We start from the raw sequence: 20,652 nt of genomic DNA, 5'->3' as shown, positions 1-20,652 counted from the left end.
CTCAAGATCTTTCTTTCCATCATCTATTACCAATCCCCTCTCTACTACCAAGGCTTTGTTCAACACCATCTTGTAGTTGTTCAGCTCAAAAGCAGCCACATGCCTCTTAATCTCACTTCTCAGTCATTCCTCAAACCTACGCGCCCTACTAAATTCATCCACAATTACAGCCGGTGCATACTTAGCTAAACGAGCAAATTCGGCTTCATACTCCACCATAGTTTGTTTCTCTCCTTGTTCAAACCTAATAAAATCTCTCTCCTTGTTCCAACCTAATAAAATATCTCTCCAAATTAGCTCTTATTGTCCTAGGAAAATAATTATCCTTAAAAAATTCAATGAAAGTTTCCCAAGTGTAAGGTTGGGCAGCCTCTTTGTAATTGCCTTCCACTCGTCTATTATCCATAAGTCACCAATCATAAGGACTCCCTTGGAGTTAGTAACTTTCCAAACTAACATTCTTCTCATCATTACTACCTAACAACTCAAAAATTCTCTCCATCTCCTGTAGCCACTTATCCACTTTTGAAGGATTTGTAGATCCCAGAAATATTGGAAGACTCAATCTCTTAAGCTATCATGCTTCTAGGTCTATTCTGTTGGTTTCCAACCAATGTCGCTAAAGTTTCTCCCAATTGATTCATCAGATTTGCACCTGCATTAATGTTGTTATTGGTGTTTCCGTTATTATTTCGTTGTTGGCGATACATGATTCCTACATAATTTATATAAAACTTAATCATAGTACAAAATATAAAATATAAAAATATAAAAGCCAAAATATAAACTGATAACCATTTTTTTATTCATAAAAAAGTTGAAAACAATACAAGATTCTTTTTTCCCTACTCAACACATAAAAAAAATACAAACAAAAGAAATACATCATTTCCCAAACATAATCTTCCTTTGTAAATACTCTCCACTACACACGACTTGAGGTTCACTAAAATATCTAATCAGATGAATAGTTGTCTGAAGGAGAAGAATTTGCAGAGGGAGGGTAATCATAATGATGACATCCCCTTAAAGCATCCCCTACAACTGCAACACTCTGTAAGTCCTCAACTCGTGTTTCTTTTGCAAAAATCTTAATATGCTTTTTGGCACTCTTATTCACACATCTACCCCTTAATGAAGAATCAAGAAATCTGTTACAGTCCTCAACTAACTCAGCTTGAAGACTTTCAGTTTCCATCTCAAGTTCAGACCTCTTAGCATGGCCATTATTTTAATGATCTCTCCAAGATTATCTTGAATTGGTCTGTCACTATCATTATCAGAGTCAAGGTCAAAGTTATTAACAGAATTGTCACTGTCTGAGCTAGGGTCGTAGTTTGATGGTGGTGGTGAACTATCAACGAGATCCTCAATGTCAGACATCTCAAACTCAACATACTCATCTGCCATCTACAAAAGTCACAACGATATATTAATATTTTAAACCATAACTCACAGGTTACGCCTAAATGGCAGTCTACAAGAAGTTAACCTTGGCTCTGAATACCAACTGTATAGGGATGGGCACTTCGGGGTCGTGGAGTATTATCCCCACCCCAATCCCCGAATTCGATATCCGTCCCCGAACCCCGAATGGAGATTCTTTTCCTCCCCGATCCCCGCCCTGAACGGGGAACGGGGAACCCTCGCGCGGATTCGGTGAATTTTAGTTTTAATAAAAAAAACTTTTATAATATATAATATACTTATAATAAAAAAAACAAACCACTAACTCATAATATACTAATAAAATGATATTATCTCATATTTTCAACATCAAATTATATTAAAATTGATTTATAATATAAATAAATGATAATTATGAAATTATAGATATATTATATTACAGTATAATATAATAATAATCGATCAATAAAACTAAAGATTATTTTTTTAATTTTTAATAATATTATAAAAGATATCTATTTTTAATAATTTATTTAGTATAACATATATATAAATATATTATTATTTACATATATATACAATCCGGGTAGACACGAATCCCCGACCCCACCCCGATCCCCGAATTTTTTATAAAACCTTCCCTGTTCCCCGCCCCGATCCCGGAAAATTCCCGAAATACCCGATCCGAACGGGGCGGGGATCGGATCGGGGTCGAGCGGGACGGGGGAATGCCCGTCCTTACAACTGTAATGACCCAACTTTTTAAGAAAATAGCTTATATTTACATGCTAAATCTCAAATGTCATAAATTTAACAAATAGACTCCAAATGCAATGATATTACAGTTAAAATCGAAGAAATCATAGTTTGACATAAAATTTGAATAAAGTGACACAACTCTATAAAATACTAAAAATATGTAAGTTCAAATCTTTGGAGCAAACTAAGCCAATTCTCTCCCGATCCAAAAGCTAGTCACCTGAAAACTTGTAAGTAATGAGCTATACAAGCCCCACAAGATAACCCATCGTACAAGCTAGTGGATCAAGTGTTTTGCATAATTTCATAAGTTCCATAAATCCAGAATCATTATTCAAATTTATAATTCATAGTGACATAAGTTAATTCCACAGCTCACTAAGATCACAAATACCCGGTGACTCGATATCATGAGTTCATAATTTGTTAGTAATGCGCCCTTACTAAGGTTTCATAAAGTGTGCAACCCCGAAGGTATCACAACAGGCACTATTAGGTATTATAGGCTAGTTCCGGAACTATACGTAGATACTAAGGTTTCATAAGTCAGTGCTAAATGAGAATGTATATATCTAAAATATTTAACTTGATAGCAAGTCAGAAAAAAATAACTTAAACATCAAAATAATAACAAGGTCACATATTACTTATAAATAATATATTTATACACAATAAATTTAACTTGAGACATAATTAAACAAGCAACTCTATTAAAACTGAACCTTTTTAATATAATATAGTTACATAAAATAATATATAAAGAAATGATTTTGAAAAAAAAGACTCTTTAAAATAGTTTGTCTTTTAAAAATATAATAAACTAATATATAAACAATAACTTAGCACTGGTTTACAATATTTATTAACGGGGATAATTAAATAAAACAATTGATCATACAAATAATCTTAACAATTATATAAATAAATACAAGAAGATATAAACTAAGTACATACACTAATCATAACACGTATTATAAACCAAGCAGATATAAACTAATATTATATTATATATACAGACAACATTATTTTTATCTGAACATGCACAATTATAACCTACACTGCTTGTGTGCAGGTAAACACATAAAGCCCACTCAAACAAGTCCATCCATCACTTTTAAACATTTATAATATATATACTATAATAAGCCAACATGGGTATAATTTGTAGTCCAAATTTTTAGTTATATTTTTTGATTTGACACTCTCCCTCTAAAACTACAAGTCTACAACATGTGGAGGTCCATTACTCTTACATTGTTAAATAGTTTTAAATACTAAAAACACTCATGACATAAAATAATCTAGAAACGTTTTCCAATTCATAGCATCTAAAACTCACACCAACTAAAAACCCCAGCTAGAGCGTCCCAAGTTGATGAGTTCTAATCCTCTCCCGTTATCATGATGGCGTTCTCCGTTACAATGACGATCATACTCGCGTCCCCTCCGTCGATCACTCCATCTCTTCCTCAGGTTGTTGATTCGATTTTATGGACTTAATTCTTTGAATTCAGTAAGTTTATTCTCTCAATACCATATGTAATCAAGATATCCCCGTCTCTTTGAATAGGTACGTTTTTTTCTCGAATATCTTGTTGTGATCAAAGATAATTGTCTGTTGTGGTTTATTGTCCAATTTGTTTGTTTTGTATATATTACAATAGTATATCTAGTTCATAGTTATGTTTTTATATTTTTGCTCTTCTGATTTTAAGGTTGTGTAAAAAAATTTAGGTAATCGAAATCATGAATTTGTATATGGTTTGTTAATTTTGTTTGGATTGCTGTGTAGATCAGGTCGAATTTGTAACCTTTTTCCCGATTTTTTCTGACATGGTTTTGTCTTTGCCGGATTTTTGTTATGGTTGGCAGTAATATTATTCTGAAATCATGTCCATTGTAGAGTTCGATAACTGGTCTTGGTGTTCTTGATTGTGTGGGTATGTTAAGTGTGTTTTTGATCTTCTAAATTAATAGTTTTAATTTTTAACATATTTTTAGGTGCATGTTATCATTTTATTTTATTTATGTCATTGTTTTTGAATATTATATATGTATGTAATGTGCAATATTTTGAAATTGGAAGGATTCTAATTTGGTATGTTTAGCATTTGATTGTGCTAATTTATCGTTTAATTTGATGTCTCATATCGCATGTGCTAATATTGTGGCTAATTTGTGATATTTCAAATCTCTTGCAAGTTAAATATTCTTTATGAATATTTAGTATCATTTATGGGGGTCGTTATTGATGATTTTATTGTACCTTTAATGGCTTTAAGTACCTGTTTGGTTGCCATTTTTATGGATTGTGTTACCATTGTGGTGGTCATTAAATATGATATATTTAATTATCTTTTAATGTCTATTATTTTAATCCTCGATTAAATAATTTAATTTTATGTGTCTAACCAAAGGAGGTTAGATTTCTTTTGTTAGTTTTAATTAATATTTCTTTATTATCTTATTTGTACTCTATTAAACATGTACACTCCTTTCTTTTTTTGTTTTTTACTAGATTTATTATTTTTTTACATTAATTAAATTTATATATATAAAAATATATATGATTTTCTTGTATATTGATTTATGTTTTGTTTTGTTTGTTTCACTTTTCAGGATACTTGGGTTGCGAGCTGTTTCGTGACTTTCTTATTTAAACTTTATTGTCTAAACGTCCGAAGTTATACTTGCATGACTTTTGGTTAGATGATAAACTTTCTTGAAATAAAGAAATCCCGGATGCGGTTTTATTGTATTTCAATACAATTTATCTATGAATATGTAGACCTTAGAAAGAAAAAGCACTCATGACAATATATTATCATATAATATTTTATAAAAAAATTTATAATGATGTTAAAACTAAAAATATAAATACCAAATTTTGAATATCTTTTTTTTAACAAAACCTTTTTATATAACTTTTTTTTAACTCTAACGTGTTCTATTTCAATACAAACACTAACCATTACGTAACCCTTTCTAACTCTAATTTATTACACGATAAATATCTTTTTTCGTACATATGAAAATATACGAAATCTGAAAAATCTGATTTAAAATTAATTGAATAATAAATTATCACATATTAATGACACAAAAATATTTATAAATAGATAATAAATTGTAAAAGCTAAATTTTTGTGAGAACATATAATTAGTTGGTTAAAATAATTTAATTAAAATTCAACTCATTAATACAAAAATATTAATAAAAAGTTATTAAAATTTAAATAATAAATTATGAATTATCTACCCGCCCGTGCTTCGCACGGGTTAAAGGCTAGTATTATAAATAATTCACAATTTAGTTCTATCTGTCCATATCTCAATCACTCCAGACTTCAACAAAAATTAGGGGCCGTTTGGTTTGACTCAGGGAAATGGAATGGAATTCTGAAAGGATAACGAAGCGAAAGGAAAGGAATGATGCTGAATTGTATTATCTGTTTGGTTTTGATCCGGAAACCGAATGAAAGTTATATGATTATTTTTGTATATAATTTTTTAAATATCACATAACTTAAAAAAAGTTAATAATATTTATTTTTATAATGATATATTTTTTTATTTTTATAAACTAATATAATTTATTATTTAAAAATATTATTATTTTTTGAATGACTTGACTTATAAATTATTTTTAATTTATAAAAGTTAAATTAAAATTTAATTTTGATTTTCAAAAAAGCATTCACATATCACCTCTTATTTTTAATGATTTGTGAAATAAATTATAAATAGAATTGAAAAAGGATAAGGAAAGGGAAATCAAATACCTAGTGGGGGGTGGGGAATGGACAAGGAAGGAAGTTGGGTAAACCTACAACTAAAAAAGAGGAAAGGGAATGACAAATTTTATAAAACAAACACCAACAAAGGGAATGAAGTTAGTTATTTCCCTTTCCCTTTGTCAGTTATCCCAAACAAACGGCTCCTTAATCATTTATACATATGTAGCTAATCAAATATAAACATATTAATTTAAACAATCTCATAATATTCAAATATCCACAAATATTTACTAAACGATTTTGTTTATAAATATACAAGTAAAATATAATAATGGATATGAATGACATAATAATAATAATAATTTTAATAAAATAATCTATATTGATTACATAAATCTAATATAATTTATAGAAGATTAACATCCATATTAAATTATAAAATCAAAGATATTCATATCCAAAATTGATACATATACATACATACATACATACATATATATATATATATATAATGCATACTTTTCAGAATTTAATTTTAAATATAATTTTAATCACTCCAAAATAACTTTTGGATCTAATGAAAATCATACTCAAATATATACAAAAGCAAAATGACTAACAAAACATAAAAACACGAGACCTTTAAAACTAGATAAGTAGATATTGCACAGACACTTAATGACAAAAGACATATAATATGTAGCAGCCACCAACAGTATGTGTAAAACTAGGAAGAAGAGACATGCATATACACAGTGACAACCTAAATCCAATGTACTAAACAATTTATACATATAATATCAAATATGAGCAGACAGTATAAAACAGAGTAGAGCACATAAGCAGAGACATAAACCTACACATAGACGTACCTTGTAAAGAAGAGCTGTACAAAAAAATAAGTGAAGCAAGTACGTATATTTATGTACATAATTAGTTCAATGTGTTCCTACCATTATGGGTACGTGGTCACTATTTTAAATTAATATCTATCTACTTACTAACGGAAGTTTTGGCTTAAGCCTTTGCTTAAGGATAACACATAAGTATATAAATATTTTATAAAGTAACAACACCTATATTAAAATTCGTAATCACATAAGGAATATATTTTATCAAAGTTATAGACAACATTGAAAAGTTTTTTTTTATAAGACAAGGAAAAACACAGGTTATCACTATCTACCCACCTTAAAAAAATTTGATCCCCAAATTTAAACACAACAACGAAGTGGACGCGCAATAAAATATTTAAGTGGAAATGAGTTGTCATCTTACCTCAATCTTGCTGTTGATAGACATGTCTTTAGTTTGGTCCGGGAAGAGATGTCAAAGTACCTTGGTTTGCATTATCCTTATTCCGATTGGGTCGCGTTTTTAACATTCAGAAACTTTATGTCCTATCTCTCCACAACTGAAACAAGCACCTGTATTCCAACAACAGTCCTTATCTAAGTGATTCCTACGAGATCTAGAACATGAGAGCTTGTTTCCTGAACTTGCTCGATTTACATTTCCACCATTGCCTCGAATGTTGAACTTTCGTGACGCTCCGGTCTCATTAAATCTATTCAAAGGCTCAGCCATCTTCTTAGTTTTACGATATTTCTTTCCATCATCTATTATCAATCCCTTCTCTACTACCAAACCTTTGTTCAGCACCATCTTGTAGCTGTTCAGCTCAAAAGCAGCCACACGCCTCTTAATCTCACTTCTCAGTCCTTTCTCAAACCTACGCGCCCTACTAACTGTAAAGCATAATGTAACCTAAATGTAATTACGATAACTCAACACAACAAAAGGACAGGAAACAATACGTAAGTATAATACAGGAATCTACAGGTTGGAGATCCGATACGAACAGACAAAGACAATTAAGATATCTAAGACGAACATCAGTCCACTGGAAGAAATTCATTAATATGTTCAAGCCTCAGTGATGAATAAAGCACAATCAGTTTCTGCTATCAAGATTGCCTGAAGATCAAGTATCAAAGACCAGAAGATTCTAGTATATCTATTTTGATTATTTATAATCAAATTTATCGAAGCAACATCTAACCCGGAATGACTAATCAAGTATATTATCAAGCAAAAAGATTTAAGGAATTATTTCAGTTCGAGTCGTTCGTGAACCAGACCAGTGCACAGGACGTCAGGACGTACGAAAGTATTCAATGGATTCGATCAATGAATAATTGATCAAGTCAATCAAGCTGTTCCAGTTGCATTAGCATGGAATTAAATTTATATTTATTTATGTATATATATATACTATTAATTGGAATTTACTTGAAAGATAAATAATTCAAGAAATTTATTCAACAATTAATAATATATTGGGTTATATGGAGTACAATATAATTGGAGTACATGGAGTACAACCTTAGAGCCATTGGATTAAAACAGATCCTGCGGTCCCTAATAAACAGATCCATTTTTCTTGTTTTAACTTTAAAAAAAGCATAATACACACGCGGTTGAACATATCTCGTATACATTTCCGTATCTTCGTATACTTCACTATACCATATCCTGCTTTCAAATCTCAACTGCCGTTACGGATATAGTGCAAGATATACGCCTTTATCCTTTTCGTTGTTTGCTATAAGATTGAAGTGGCGTCGACTATAGGGGAAATCGCGAGGAACAAATGGCGACTCAGATTAAGATGATTCTGAGATGATTCTGGGTATGTAATTGAAGTCTTTCCTTAGTTTTCTCGCTTTTTTGATTTGTATGCCATCCTAAAGGTCTAATCGGAGTTGAATAACTAGGGTTGTAAAGTAGTATTAATCTAAATTTGTCTCATTAGGTCAGAATTTTTTTTTTGTTTTGTTGAAAAGGGATTGCATGACAGAAATATCGATTGTCCCGCGGCTTAATTCTATGTTTGTAGTGATTTTTTTTATTAATAATGAAGCCTATGAATCAGTCTAGAATAAATGGGTTCTCCATTTTGTGCTATTAGTTGATAATCTTGTTTACAATATGTGTTCTGCCAAATTAGAGATTATTTTTATATTTTGGGGATTTGTTTACAATTTCATACTCAGATCTTTTGCTACTGATTCATAGTGCAGGACTGCAGGTAGCATTGCTGAATACAAAACAAAACAGAAGTTCTGCAGAACATTCATCATGTACCATTTTCTATGGTCTGGAGAGAAAACAAGAACATTTGAATGATTATTATGCTACTTCATACCATAAATATCTGCTGACCTTTAGCTCCATAAAAGAAACTTGACTCTTGTTGATTTTCAGTTCGGAAATGTGTTAGTGCAGAACACTAAGTGTTTTTTTAGGGATTGTGTCATGCAACATATTAATATTAGTCCTTTATTTAATTGAAGTATGTTTGTGGTGTTCTGCGGTATAGCTATATTTTTTTTAATTGCAGTTGGGTTTTTATTGCAAGATTGATGCTCTAACAATTATGCCTGTCCACCCTTCTGACCTGTAAATTTGTAATACATCTGAACGTGTGTAATTGCATAACACTATGACAAAGGGGACAATAGAAGGTGATTCCAAAATACACAGGACTGGGAAGGTTATGGTTAATAATAACATGACAAAGGTAATAGCTTTAAGCGTTAGAGGGGATAGCTTTTAATTTGTGTTTGAATAAATGTATGCTTTAACGTGGTTTATATTCAATTGCAGGCAGCAACGACTGCGTGAGGTAAGATTAGAACAAAGTTAAGAATATAAGGACATACGATGGATATATACAGAAGAAGTTCACTACATCAATTATGACTGATGTGCTGTTAATTTTGTCAGACGCACAATCGGAATGGGTTAAGAACACGAGATTTGAAGTAGTAATGTTGCCTGCGCTAGGTGAGAGCACGCTAGGGGTCTGCAATGCATGCTGTGTCAAAAAAGACATAATATACAGTCATCGTTTTTCTCCCCTTTTGTAACTTATGCATTGTGCCCTCCACAACACATATTTTTGAAGAATTTGTTGTCCTCCATGAAGTTATTTCGCTGACCCTGCTTCCTCCGATATAACTATATAATTTGAACAAAGTTTTGAGCGCGCGGGACAGAAAAATACACATGATCTGTCGACTCCAAATGAGAAACGTTTATACTCAAAATATTTACACACAAACAACTCAACCAGAATACAATTATTAAAGGCAATCCAACGAATTTGATTGATGACGATCAATTGCCATGTGTGTCTGTGGAGAATGAAGAAAAAAAAAAAGAAAAAAAAAAAGCTATGACTCGAAAACTTGTAAAATCTCCGATATTGGAGTGCAGCACAAACTAAGAACATGGAAAATGCAAAGTTGAATGTACACTTCATTTTATCAGAATAGAGATGCTAGAATCTTGCGGTAGTTGTAACTGCCAGTTAATGAGTACAGTATACGTATAGACATACTAACATAAATACAGTATGACTTAAATGAATTTATTTTATATTAACAATAGAAAACTGCCAAACAAATGTCAGCCCTTGGATGGAAAATGAGTGGATGGTGGATACTTTGTCCTCCAATACTCCAATCATTATGTGTACTCCATTGAACTTTTCTCTCTATGTATATACATATTTATAATATAAATTACTATGTAGAAGTTTGACTAAGTCAAACTTGCGCCTACATATGTAGTTTGGCGCAAGTTCACTTGTGAACTTGGAATTTTTCTAAGTACCAGGATGCACTGATACACTGTATAATAGTGTGGCGCAAGTTCAAGGTCAAGTCACGGTCAATGGAGTGATAGCAGTGAACACTCTCCACTGTATAGGTGCAACCTTGATTCACTTGGAGAAAATTCTAAGTCCTGAAGCGCAAACTCAAGTCATTGCTCCAGTCAGATGAGAGATAACTGTGAAGGTGTTCCACTGTGGCGCAACAATTGACGAGCGCAACATTGGACCAAGCATCATGGCGCCATCTTTGACTTTCTGTCAAGGCACAACTTTGTTCTTTTTACTTAGAATAATTCTAAGTAAATATCCTCTCACTCCACTGCACTGTTGAGGCGCAACATTTGACTGGCGCCATGTTTGACTTCTAGAGAGGCGCAACTTTAAGTGTTTTGAGTTAGTTTTTATTTGGACAATTCAATTTAACCACAGTTAAATTGAATTCGTCCAAGACGAACTCGTTAACCATGGTTAGATGTTGGAAGCCTATAAATAGAGCATTGTAGTTTTATTTTGAAACTAACTACACACTTTGTAAGTGCACACACTATACACATTCTCGAGAGCAAAGTTAGAATATCGATTTAATCGAGAGTTTGTATTAGAGTGATTGTAGTCTCTGCAGGACTGCAGCCGACATTCGTGTTGGAATTTGTAGCACCCGAGGATTATTTTTAATATAAGAATATTCCCCGACTTGCTGGAGTTGTTTGATTACGATTGATTTAAACTGGACTTAAACAGAATTATTCCGCAATTAAATTAAATCGAAGAAATTGGTATAGACGTATTCAACCCCCCCTTCTACGTCTGATTGGACCTAACACTAACTTCATCCACAACTAGAGCCGGTGCATACTTAGCTACACGAGCAAATTTAGCTTCATACTCCACCATAGTTTGTTTCTCTCCTTGTTCTAACCTAATAAAATTTCATTTCAAATTAGCTCGATTGTCCTAGGAAAATATTTATCCCTAAAAGATTCCGTGAAAGTTTCCCAAGTGTAAGGTTAGTGATTTGTAGTCTTTGTAGCCAACCTTGTGATGGAATTTATAGCACCCGAGATATATTTCTAATAGATTAATATATCCCGAACTTATTGAATTTGTTTGATTACGATTGACATAAACTGAAATAGAATTATATTCCGCAATCGATTTAAAATGACGAATTGGTAAAAGACGTATTCAAGCTCCCTTTCTACGTCTATTGGGACCTAACAAAAAACCATACAGAGATTCGTCATTCCTGACACTGCATTATAAAATATAATTCTAGACATAAATATTAATTGTGATAAAATATATAAATGTTTGACACATATACAAATTTATATTGAATTTTTTGAATTTGTAATTTAAAATACACAAAAACAGATGCACACACATATCCAAACACACACACACAAACTAATATATATGTGTGTGTCTGTGTGTGCATATATATGTTATATATATATATATATATATATATATATATAGTCATGTTCCACTACAAACCATCTTATTCTACAAACTACAAACTGCAGCCCAACCCAAACAAATTATAACCCAGCCCATTAATTTTTGAACAGCCGCACCTTTTCTAATGTTACAACGTCCTAATATACACATTCTATACATACAAAACAAACACGCGCTGTCGTTCATCTTCTTCATCTTCAAGGTGCGATGACATCCTTTACACCATCACTTTCCATTCATCTCACATTACAATCAGATTATTAATATATCCGAGCTATCTCCAATAATCATCAATAATACTAGATACAAATCACTAACTTATCAGGAGGAATCACTAATTTTTGTAACACAAATCACTATTTTCCAAACCAAATATCACTAATTTTACAACATATATCACTATTTTCTAAAGCGAATATCACTAATTTGTACGGAAGAAATCATCAATTTTTATAAATATATTAACAGCTATATAAGAATTTTAACAACGTTAAAATCCATGAATGCGTTCTAATCATTCTTGAGAGAAAGATTGTTCGAAAAAGATCTAGGAAGGGGAACATAGATGAGAGAGATAGTCATGACGGGAAAAGGAAAAAGAAGGTGATGACAGAGAAAGGATGAAGATGGTGATGGCGAAGAAAGGATGAAGATGGTGATGGTGAGGAGTAGAGGTTGGGCAGATGTAATAATGGTGATGGTGAAGTCAGGAGCAGTGAAGTAGTGGCCATTGATGGCGGATGTGGAGTTGGAAGAGAGAGAGAGAGAGAGAGAGAGAGAGAGAGAAAATGGGGTTGGTGAGAGATATGTGGCTAAAGTAGTGGCGGCGTGGAATGAGGGCAAAGACTTGGGCAGATTTTGGGGGAGGATTGCTATGCTGGGTTGAATTAGTGCAGGTGAGTGCCTTTAGTAAATTAAGGAGTTTTAATAGTGGTTTTTAGTTTTTATTTTAAGATTGGTTTGTATTTGATCATGAGCCTATATATATATATATAGGCAAGTGATCAAATACAAACCAATTATTGAATGCAAAATTAAAACCAGTTTCCCTACCACTATTTATAACTACGGGTATCACTAATTTATACTGCACTGATCACTGTTTTTAAACAGTATATAAACAACGATTTTTATTATCAAAAGTGAGAAAATCTACTTATCTAAACTATTGATAATCGACTATAGATATCAATTTCAGTCATAGGAAGGTTCTTGGCGGTAGGAAGCCGCAAGAGAAGCTGTATGATGGTGGTAAGTAGTCGTTAGTTTTGGTAAGTTATGATGGAAAGTGTATGTGACTATTGGTGATTGTAGGCAACGGTGGCAAGTCATAGAAACATCTGGTAATGGTGGTAAGAGGTCCATTATTATGGTTCGGGTGAAGATAATGGTCATATACGTTGCATATACATGTATGTATATATATTTATATTTGAGAGATATGTTATATATATATAAAATAGTTATCAGTGATGTACAAAATAGTGATTAAAAATTGAATTTTTAGTTTGTAGGCTAATTTGGTTTGTATTGGAGTATGACTCTATATATATATAGGCTCATGATCAAATAGAAACCACTCTTAAAATAAAAACTGGAAACCAGTTTCCCTACCACTATTTATAACTACGGCTATCACTAATTTATACTGCACTAATCACTGTTTTTATACATTATGTAAAAACCGATTTTTATTATCAAAAAAATTGAGAAAATCTACTTATCTAAATTATTGATAATCGATTATAAATGATTAATTTTATCCGTAGGAAGGTTCTTGGTGGTAGGAAGCCGCAAGAGAAGTTGTATGATGATAGTAAGTAGTCGTTAGTTTTGTAAGTTATGATGGAAAGTGTATTTGACTATTGGTGATGATAGACAATGATGGCAAGTCATAGAAACGTTTGGTAATGGTAGTAAGAGGTCCATTATTACGATTTGGGTGAAGATGATGGTCATATACATTGCATATATGTGTGTATATATATTTATATTCGCGAGATATGCTATATATAAATTAGTGATATGTTATGTACAAATTAGTGATTTCTGTAGTTAAAAATAGTGATAAAAACTGTCCAGAAACTGGTTTTTAGTTTTTAGGCTAATTTGGTTTCTATTGGAGTAGGACTATATATATATATATATATATATATATATATATATATATATATAGAGAGAGAGAGAGAGAGAGAGAGAGAGAGAGAGAGAGAGAGGAAAGTTCTATGGAGACCGCAATTTCATCGGAGACCTCGGAGACCGCGTATGTTCTGCAATCAAAACACTATAAAATACATTATTTTGTAAAATATGTTCTACAAATATCATATATTCATTAAAATTGTTGAAAATCATCTATATTTAATAAGTAAATAATGTATGTTCTTCAAGTTGAACAAATGTTCTGCAGACTAGACATATTTCATAGAACAAAACATTTTGTAATGTTGCACATGTAAAACTTATATGATATTCAAGATTTTAGATGAAATAATGATTTGGTAGAACATGATTTGCAAAACTATATGTTTTACAATGTTTTTATGAAATATTTTACTTGCAGAACATAGGTGGTCTCCAGGTCTTCAGAAAAAATGTGGTCTCCATTGAACTTAACTCTCTCTCTCTCTCTCTCTCTCTCTCTCTCTCTCTCTCTCTCTCTCTCTCTCTCTCTGTATATATATATATATATATATATATATATATATATATTATATATATATATATTTAATGTTTATAGTTGTTTATATTATATCTCATATCAAAGATATAAAAGTAAATATAATATAATGACAACATTTCACATTTAAAATATTAATAAAATAAGAATGCTTACTTTTATCTAATACTTGAAAAATAGTCAGGATTTAGTATCTCTTAAAATAATAAACAATAAGTTACACAAAAAATATTTTTTTAAATTCACATCACTATATTTTAAATTTTTAACATATATCATACAAAAATCTAGAAACTAACATGTTTCAACATTGTTAAAGTTTCTTGGCGTCACCGAATGACGACTCTCTAATTTTAATGAGTAATTTAAAATATAATTATAAATTTTAGTTTAAATTCGTCAAAATTTTCGATGTTATATTATCTAGAAAATGATTAAATTATCTTTATATTTTTTTGAAAAAATAGTATTACCCATTATAAAATTGATTTTTCTAATAATCATATTAATATAGCTCGCCAATTCAAACCCTAGCAACGTTGCTTATCATCAATTACCCATTCATTAAAAAAAACTGTAAGAAACAAATATGAATAAATGGTACTCATTCTCAAGAGAGGTAATAAAGGGATATCCATTTTCATTAAAGATTCACAAATACAAATGGCCCAAAACAAATGCTATCATTTGAGGTAGAATTTTTGAAAATTGAAGAGACCTAGGTTCACTTTTTGCACTTCTGAGCTTGAAGTTGTATTTCTATTTATTAAAATTTGTGCTATCTTTTGGATGTAATTTACAAATCTTTAAACATATGTGAAAATAAACAATCTAAATCATTGTGACATTTTTTTTGAAAATGAGAATAAATCTCACAAATATGAATCGGCAATTCACCGTGATAATTCTTTCATTCAAGAAAGCCTATTATCTAACCATCGGACATGCAAGATGACCGGGGGCAATTTAGACAATAAAACTTTAATGTCCGAAAAGAAAAACTCGTCTTCTTCCAAGAATCCTGAAAATAAAACAAAGGAAACAGGAAGAATATAAGTCGATATATATTTATAACAGATTATATATATTATAAAAATAAAAAATATATCCAGTAATTAATTATTAATAAAATCACGTGTATGTGCATGTGTTGATCAAAATATACACACAATTATGATAACTCATAATTGAGACAATTAAACTCTTAATTAAGCCACAGTTAATAAAATATTAACGCCCTCAATTAAGACACAATTAACGCTCTCAATTAGGAGGCACAATTTACGCCCTCAATTATGAGGCACAATAAACGCCCTCAATTAGGAGGCACAATTTACGGCCTCAATTATGAGGCACAATTAACGCTCTCAACTAAGAGGCACAATTAACGTCGTCAGTTAAGGCACAATTAACGCCTTCATTTCTGAACCCGGAACTGCCGTCGTCGCAACCCTCAACCACCACCACTACGGTATCTCTCCCGCACACACGACCGCGAAGAGGACGATGTATATCCATCAGTAGGCGTAACATACACCAACCTCAAACGCAGATCTAAAAAACTCGAATCACTACCAAAAGAATCAATATCGGTAAAATCAAAATAATCCCTTCTCAAACAACACTACTTCATCACTCTGTTCGCATCATCATTGGTAACCACCCACCTCATCCCTATCTTTGTCTACCTCCATCCTATCTTTGTCTGTCCTTAACTCAAAACACCAAAATGAGTGACTAAATCGACGAAGATTTCAAAACACCCACCACAACAATGGCAGAAATCGACGACAAACCGTCTCAACCCTCCCCTTCCATCTCCAAATCTCCGGTGACCTACGCCATCTGGCCCCCCTCCCAACGCACCTGCAACGCCGTCACCAAACGCCTCCTCGAGACGCTCTCCTCCCCCTCTGTCATCTCTAAGCGCTACGACACGCTTCCCGAGGAAAAGGCGCGAGTGATTGCCGCCAAGATCGAGGGCGAGGCGTTCGCCACCGCCTTCATCACCGCGTCGCCCGATGACGATGGGATTGAGATTCTCCAGGGCTACGAGTCAAAAACACTGCTTCTGATCTCGCATGCTTTTGAGGCATGTAATCATTTTTCTTCACTGATTTTATTGCTCACTTCTAAGACTGGTGATTTCAGACGACCTCTCCGCGCCTTGTTTATCGCTCTAAATCTCTATTTGCTTTCTCTCTCTAGAATTTACACACTTTTTCCAAAATCATTGTGACATTAACTTCATATAGTATTAATTATTTATTGAATTTTCATAGTAATGAATTTTCTATATATATATTTAAAATATTTTTATCAAAATTTTCATTTCCACACATATATAAGATGAAATATTAATACTTATTACATTCTATGATAATTTTTTATAGAGTGTAATAAAAAAAAATCATTATCATAATACTGCCTCCATTTCAAATTACATGTCCACTTTCAAAAAAGCACATAGTTTAAGAAAAGTGGATTTTGAGGGGGAAAAAAAAGGTGTATTAAGTCATTAATTGAACCTAATATGTGGTATATGGTAGATTTTGGAAACATAAATTTGAAATATGTGAAGGAGAGTTGATTTTGGAAATATAAATTTACATTGAAAGTTGAAGTGGACAAGTATTCTAATTTTTTTTTTCTTAAATTGGACATGTATTTTGAAACTGATGGAGTATAATATATATATATATTCTATGTAATTATATTTATGAATAGATGCAACGCATAACGATGATAATAAATATTACAAATAATTTTAATCAGATATATTAATTGTGATAATGAGCTACAATTGTTCGGCACATGCACAATTATATATCTAATTTTTATCTCCTTGAATCGGCAATCTTTGTCTTGTTAACTCTTGAGCTTCTGTCCTAATTTTTGAAGGTGTGCTACAAAACAAACTCCTGCAGCATCCCTGAATTTGAACATCATTATCTGCCACAAGGTTTTACTTGATGAAGATTCAAATCAAATCATAACTCTAAAGACAGTATCTTTGAGACACCAAGGCTTGCTTTCATAATATGGACTTGAGATGATAGTATGATTCCCTGTTGATATTGCTGTAAAGAAATTAGCTGTCTTTTAGAGCTTCCGTCAATGTTACTGTCAGATATAAACAATCTGTCGTCATCTACAACTAGTTGTACTGTGTAGCTATACTGTCAAATAATTAACAGTAACTTCCCCTTATTTTTGCTATCATTCCTTTGTACGACTTGACTTGAACAATTTAATGAACATCTTCCAAGTGTATATTTATTACATAAGAGTTATTACTGGAGCTAGATAGACATATTCTGGTTGTGACAACATATTCTGCTTGGAGTAAACTAAATAAATCATTTCAAAAGTTAAGTCGACTGCTATCTATCGGCTATCGCCCATATATCCTAACATTTACTTCTATATATTAAAAGTAGACTAAAGGTAAAAAGAGCAAGATAAATACCTGTGAAAACACAGTTTCTGTAATGCCATGGGCTCCTTATCTTCTTCGTTCTCCATGTCAGTTTATACTTTCTATTGTCCCTCTGCTCTTTGCCTCAGCTCAAGTATTCTCTCCCTACCCTCAATTTCTATTCTGTACAGTACTGGATTGCCTCTCCGAGATCGGTTTTAGGGGGAACGTTTGCTTCAATATTAGTGTGTATATAAATTGGATTTACACGACACACCCTTTCTCCCAATGAATTTCCTGAAAAAATGTGGCAGGCCGAAACTGTGCATGACCAAAGAGGTTGTAGAGGAGCGTAGGGCGCTGAAGCAATTGCCGAATGCTGCTCGTCATGACCCAAGTATGTTTTCTAAGATCGTCATTTGCTGTGTTGTCTACGTGTTAGTGGGGATAGATCAACATCAAATTTTTATGTCAGAGTTCTGTTGCCATAGGGCATAAGTTGGCATCGATCTGCAAATGGTTTTGTTGAGATGGCTACTTTATGTAAAACAAGGTTATCATAGTTTAAGATTCAAATATGATCATAAAGCTCAAAACATATAGTTTGCTTAAATCCTTCGGATATAAAAATATGCACGTATGCTATTGCTATTATTGTCCCGTCAGTGAACTGGATCCTACAGCCTTGTGGCAGTCAACTACTTCTTTGATGGTAGGTGATCTCCTAAAATGATTTCTATTTACACACATTTTATATATGTACACACATGCAGGCCATATCAAGCACCTTAAGCATTTCGTGTTCATAGCTCTTGCGTCTAAGGACAAGATCAAAGATTTCTTCTTGTCTATCTTCACATCTTAGTTGAGTTTTATATTTGACTGCTGGTGTACAGACAAGTCCACTTTAATTGAGCTTTGATATTACCATCATATTTATTGGAGAAGGAATATGATTCTCTTTTTAAATTAATTTTGTATTGTAATAAATCTGACATACTTGGTTAAACGGACTTTGGGACTGTATTCTTCATTAAAAAAATTATATATAATTATAGATGTATAATTTATCTTAAAATTTATGCAATCAGACAAACCAGATTGTTGGTTATCTAGCTTATAATGGATACTTTTTGTGAACAAGCAAAGTTTAGCTGATTTCAACTTCTCGATTTTGAGCATTAATTTGTGATAATTCATCTTGTTTAGGTTCTTATGTGTCACTGATCAAGAATTCAATCAAGGTTGACGGGTCCAGAAGAAAGTTCTTCTAAATCTTCTTGTACAAATGCTGCAACAAGGAGTTTTGTGAGTGATTTTATTCCATGTATAATCGGGGTTAATAGGCAAAAAGATCACTGAACTCATGGTCAACTTGTAATTAGGTCACTAAACTCAAAAAGCTTGCAAATGGATCATATAACTAGAATTAACTTGCAGTCAACTCACTGAACTAATAAAAACTTGCATTTAGGTCACTACGCCGTCAAATTCAGTTGACTTTAACGGAATCCGTTAAAAAAATTTAAAAACTTTGAAAAAAAGAAAATTGATTTTTTTAAAAAAAAAATTTCAAAAAACTTATAAATTTCTGAAAATATTGAAAAAACTTTAAAAAATATGTAATTTTTAAAATAATATGAAAAAATGTAACAACTTCGGAAAAATCTAAAAAATTTTAATATTTAAAATTTTGAAAAATCTGGAAATTTGGGAAAAACTCTGAAATTTTTTTAGTTTCATAATTGTAAGTATAATTTTTGAACTTCCAGATTTTTTCGATTTTTTAATTTTTTTTCAAAATATATAGATTTTTTTTGAAGTTTTAAATTCTTTTCATATTAGTTAAAAAAATTTATATTTTTTCCACATTTTTTATTAATTTTTTAATGGATACCGTTAAAGTCAACTGATACTTAACGGCGCAGTGACCTAAATGCAAGTTTTTATTAGCTCAGTGAGTTGACTGCAAGTTAAATCCAGTTCAATGATTCATTTGCAAGCTTTTTGAGTTTTGTGACCCAATTGCAAGTTGGCTGTGAGTTAAGTGATATTTTTGCCTATTAACCCACTCTATTATTTCTCAATTATCTGCTACTTACAATCCTTCCACTCTTCTTACATTACACTTGTTCAAATGTCACTAACCCTGTCAAATATTGCAACCATTTAAGAGAGTCGATGAACTGATCACATTCGCGGGTAAGCTGAAATTAGCATAATATACCTTTGTATCTAACATTATGGCTACAACCTTGCCTTCAAACTGAGCATTGTACTCTTTAACAAGATCAATGGTTTTCTGATGAGAAGCATGATCACTGTGGGACATATTTTGACGAGCAACATTTATTCTAGTTTCAGCGAGCTTCCGTATCATTTCACACGAACTTGAAGAAGGACTAATTTTGCATACTAATGAGGCTTGTGGTTACTGTCATGCTAAGGTCTGGCCTCATGAATATACTGACCGCTATACAGGAGCCAAACCAAAAGGGTACTCAATCTA

General features: G+C 31.9%; 1 protein-coding gene across 1 annotated transcript; it reads right to left on the bottom strand.

The window, feature by feature from the left end:
- Window positions 1-569: 569 nt before the first annotated feature.
- On the bottom strand, window positions 570-20,523 carry LOC108201288 (uncharacterized). The gene is made up of 4 exons (XM_017369579.1): window positions 20,371-20,523; window positions 7,416-7,670; window positions 1,212-1,410; window positions 570-715 (listed from the first exon to the last, which is right to left on the bottom strand). Exons 1-4 carry the CDS (start codon window positions 20,521-20,523, stop codon window positions 570-572), a joined length of 753 nt encoding a protein of 250 aa, XP_017225068.1.
- Window positions 20,524-20,652: the final 129 nt, after the last annotated feature.

Source organism: Daucus carota, chromosome 9, assembly GCF_001625215.2.
Source record: "Daucus carota subsp. sativus chromosome 9, DH1 v3.0, whole genome shotgun sequence".
In the NCBI taxonomy this organism is placed as follows: Eukaryota; Viridiplantae; Streptophyta; class Magnoliopsida; order Apiales; family Apiaceae; genus Daucus; species Daucus carota.
Note: the sequence above shows the minus strand (reverse complement) of the source record. Positions and strands in the feature narration are given on the sequence as shown.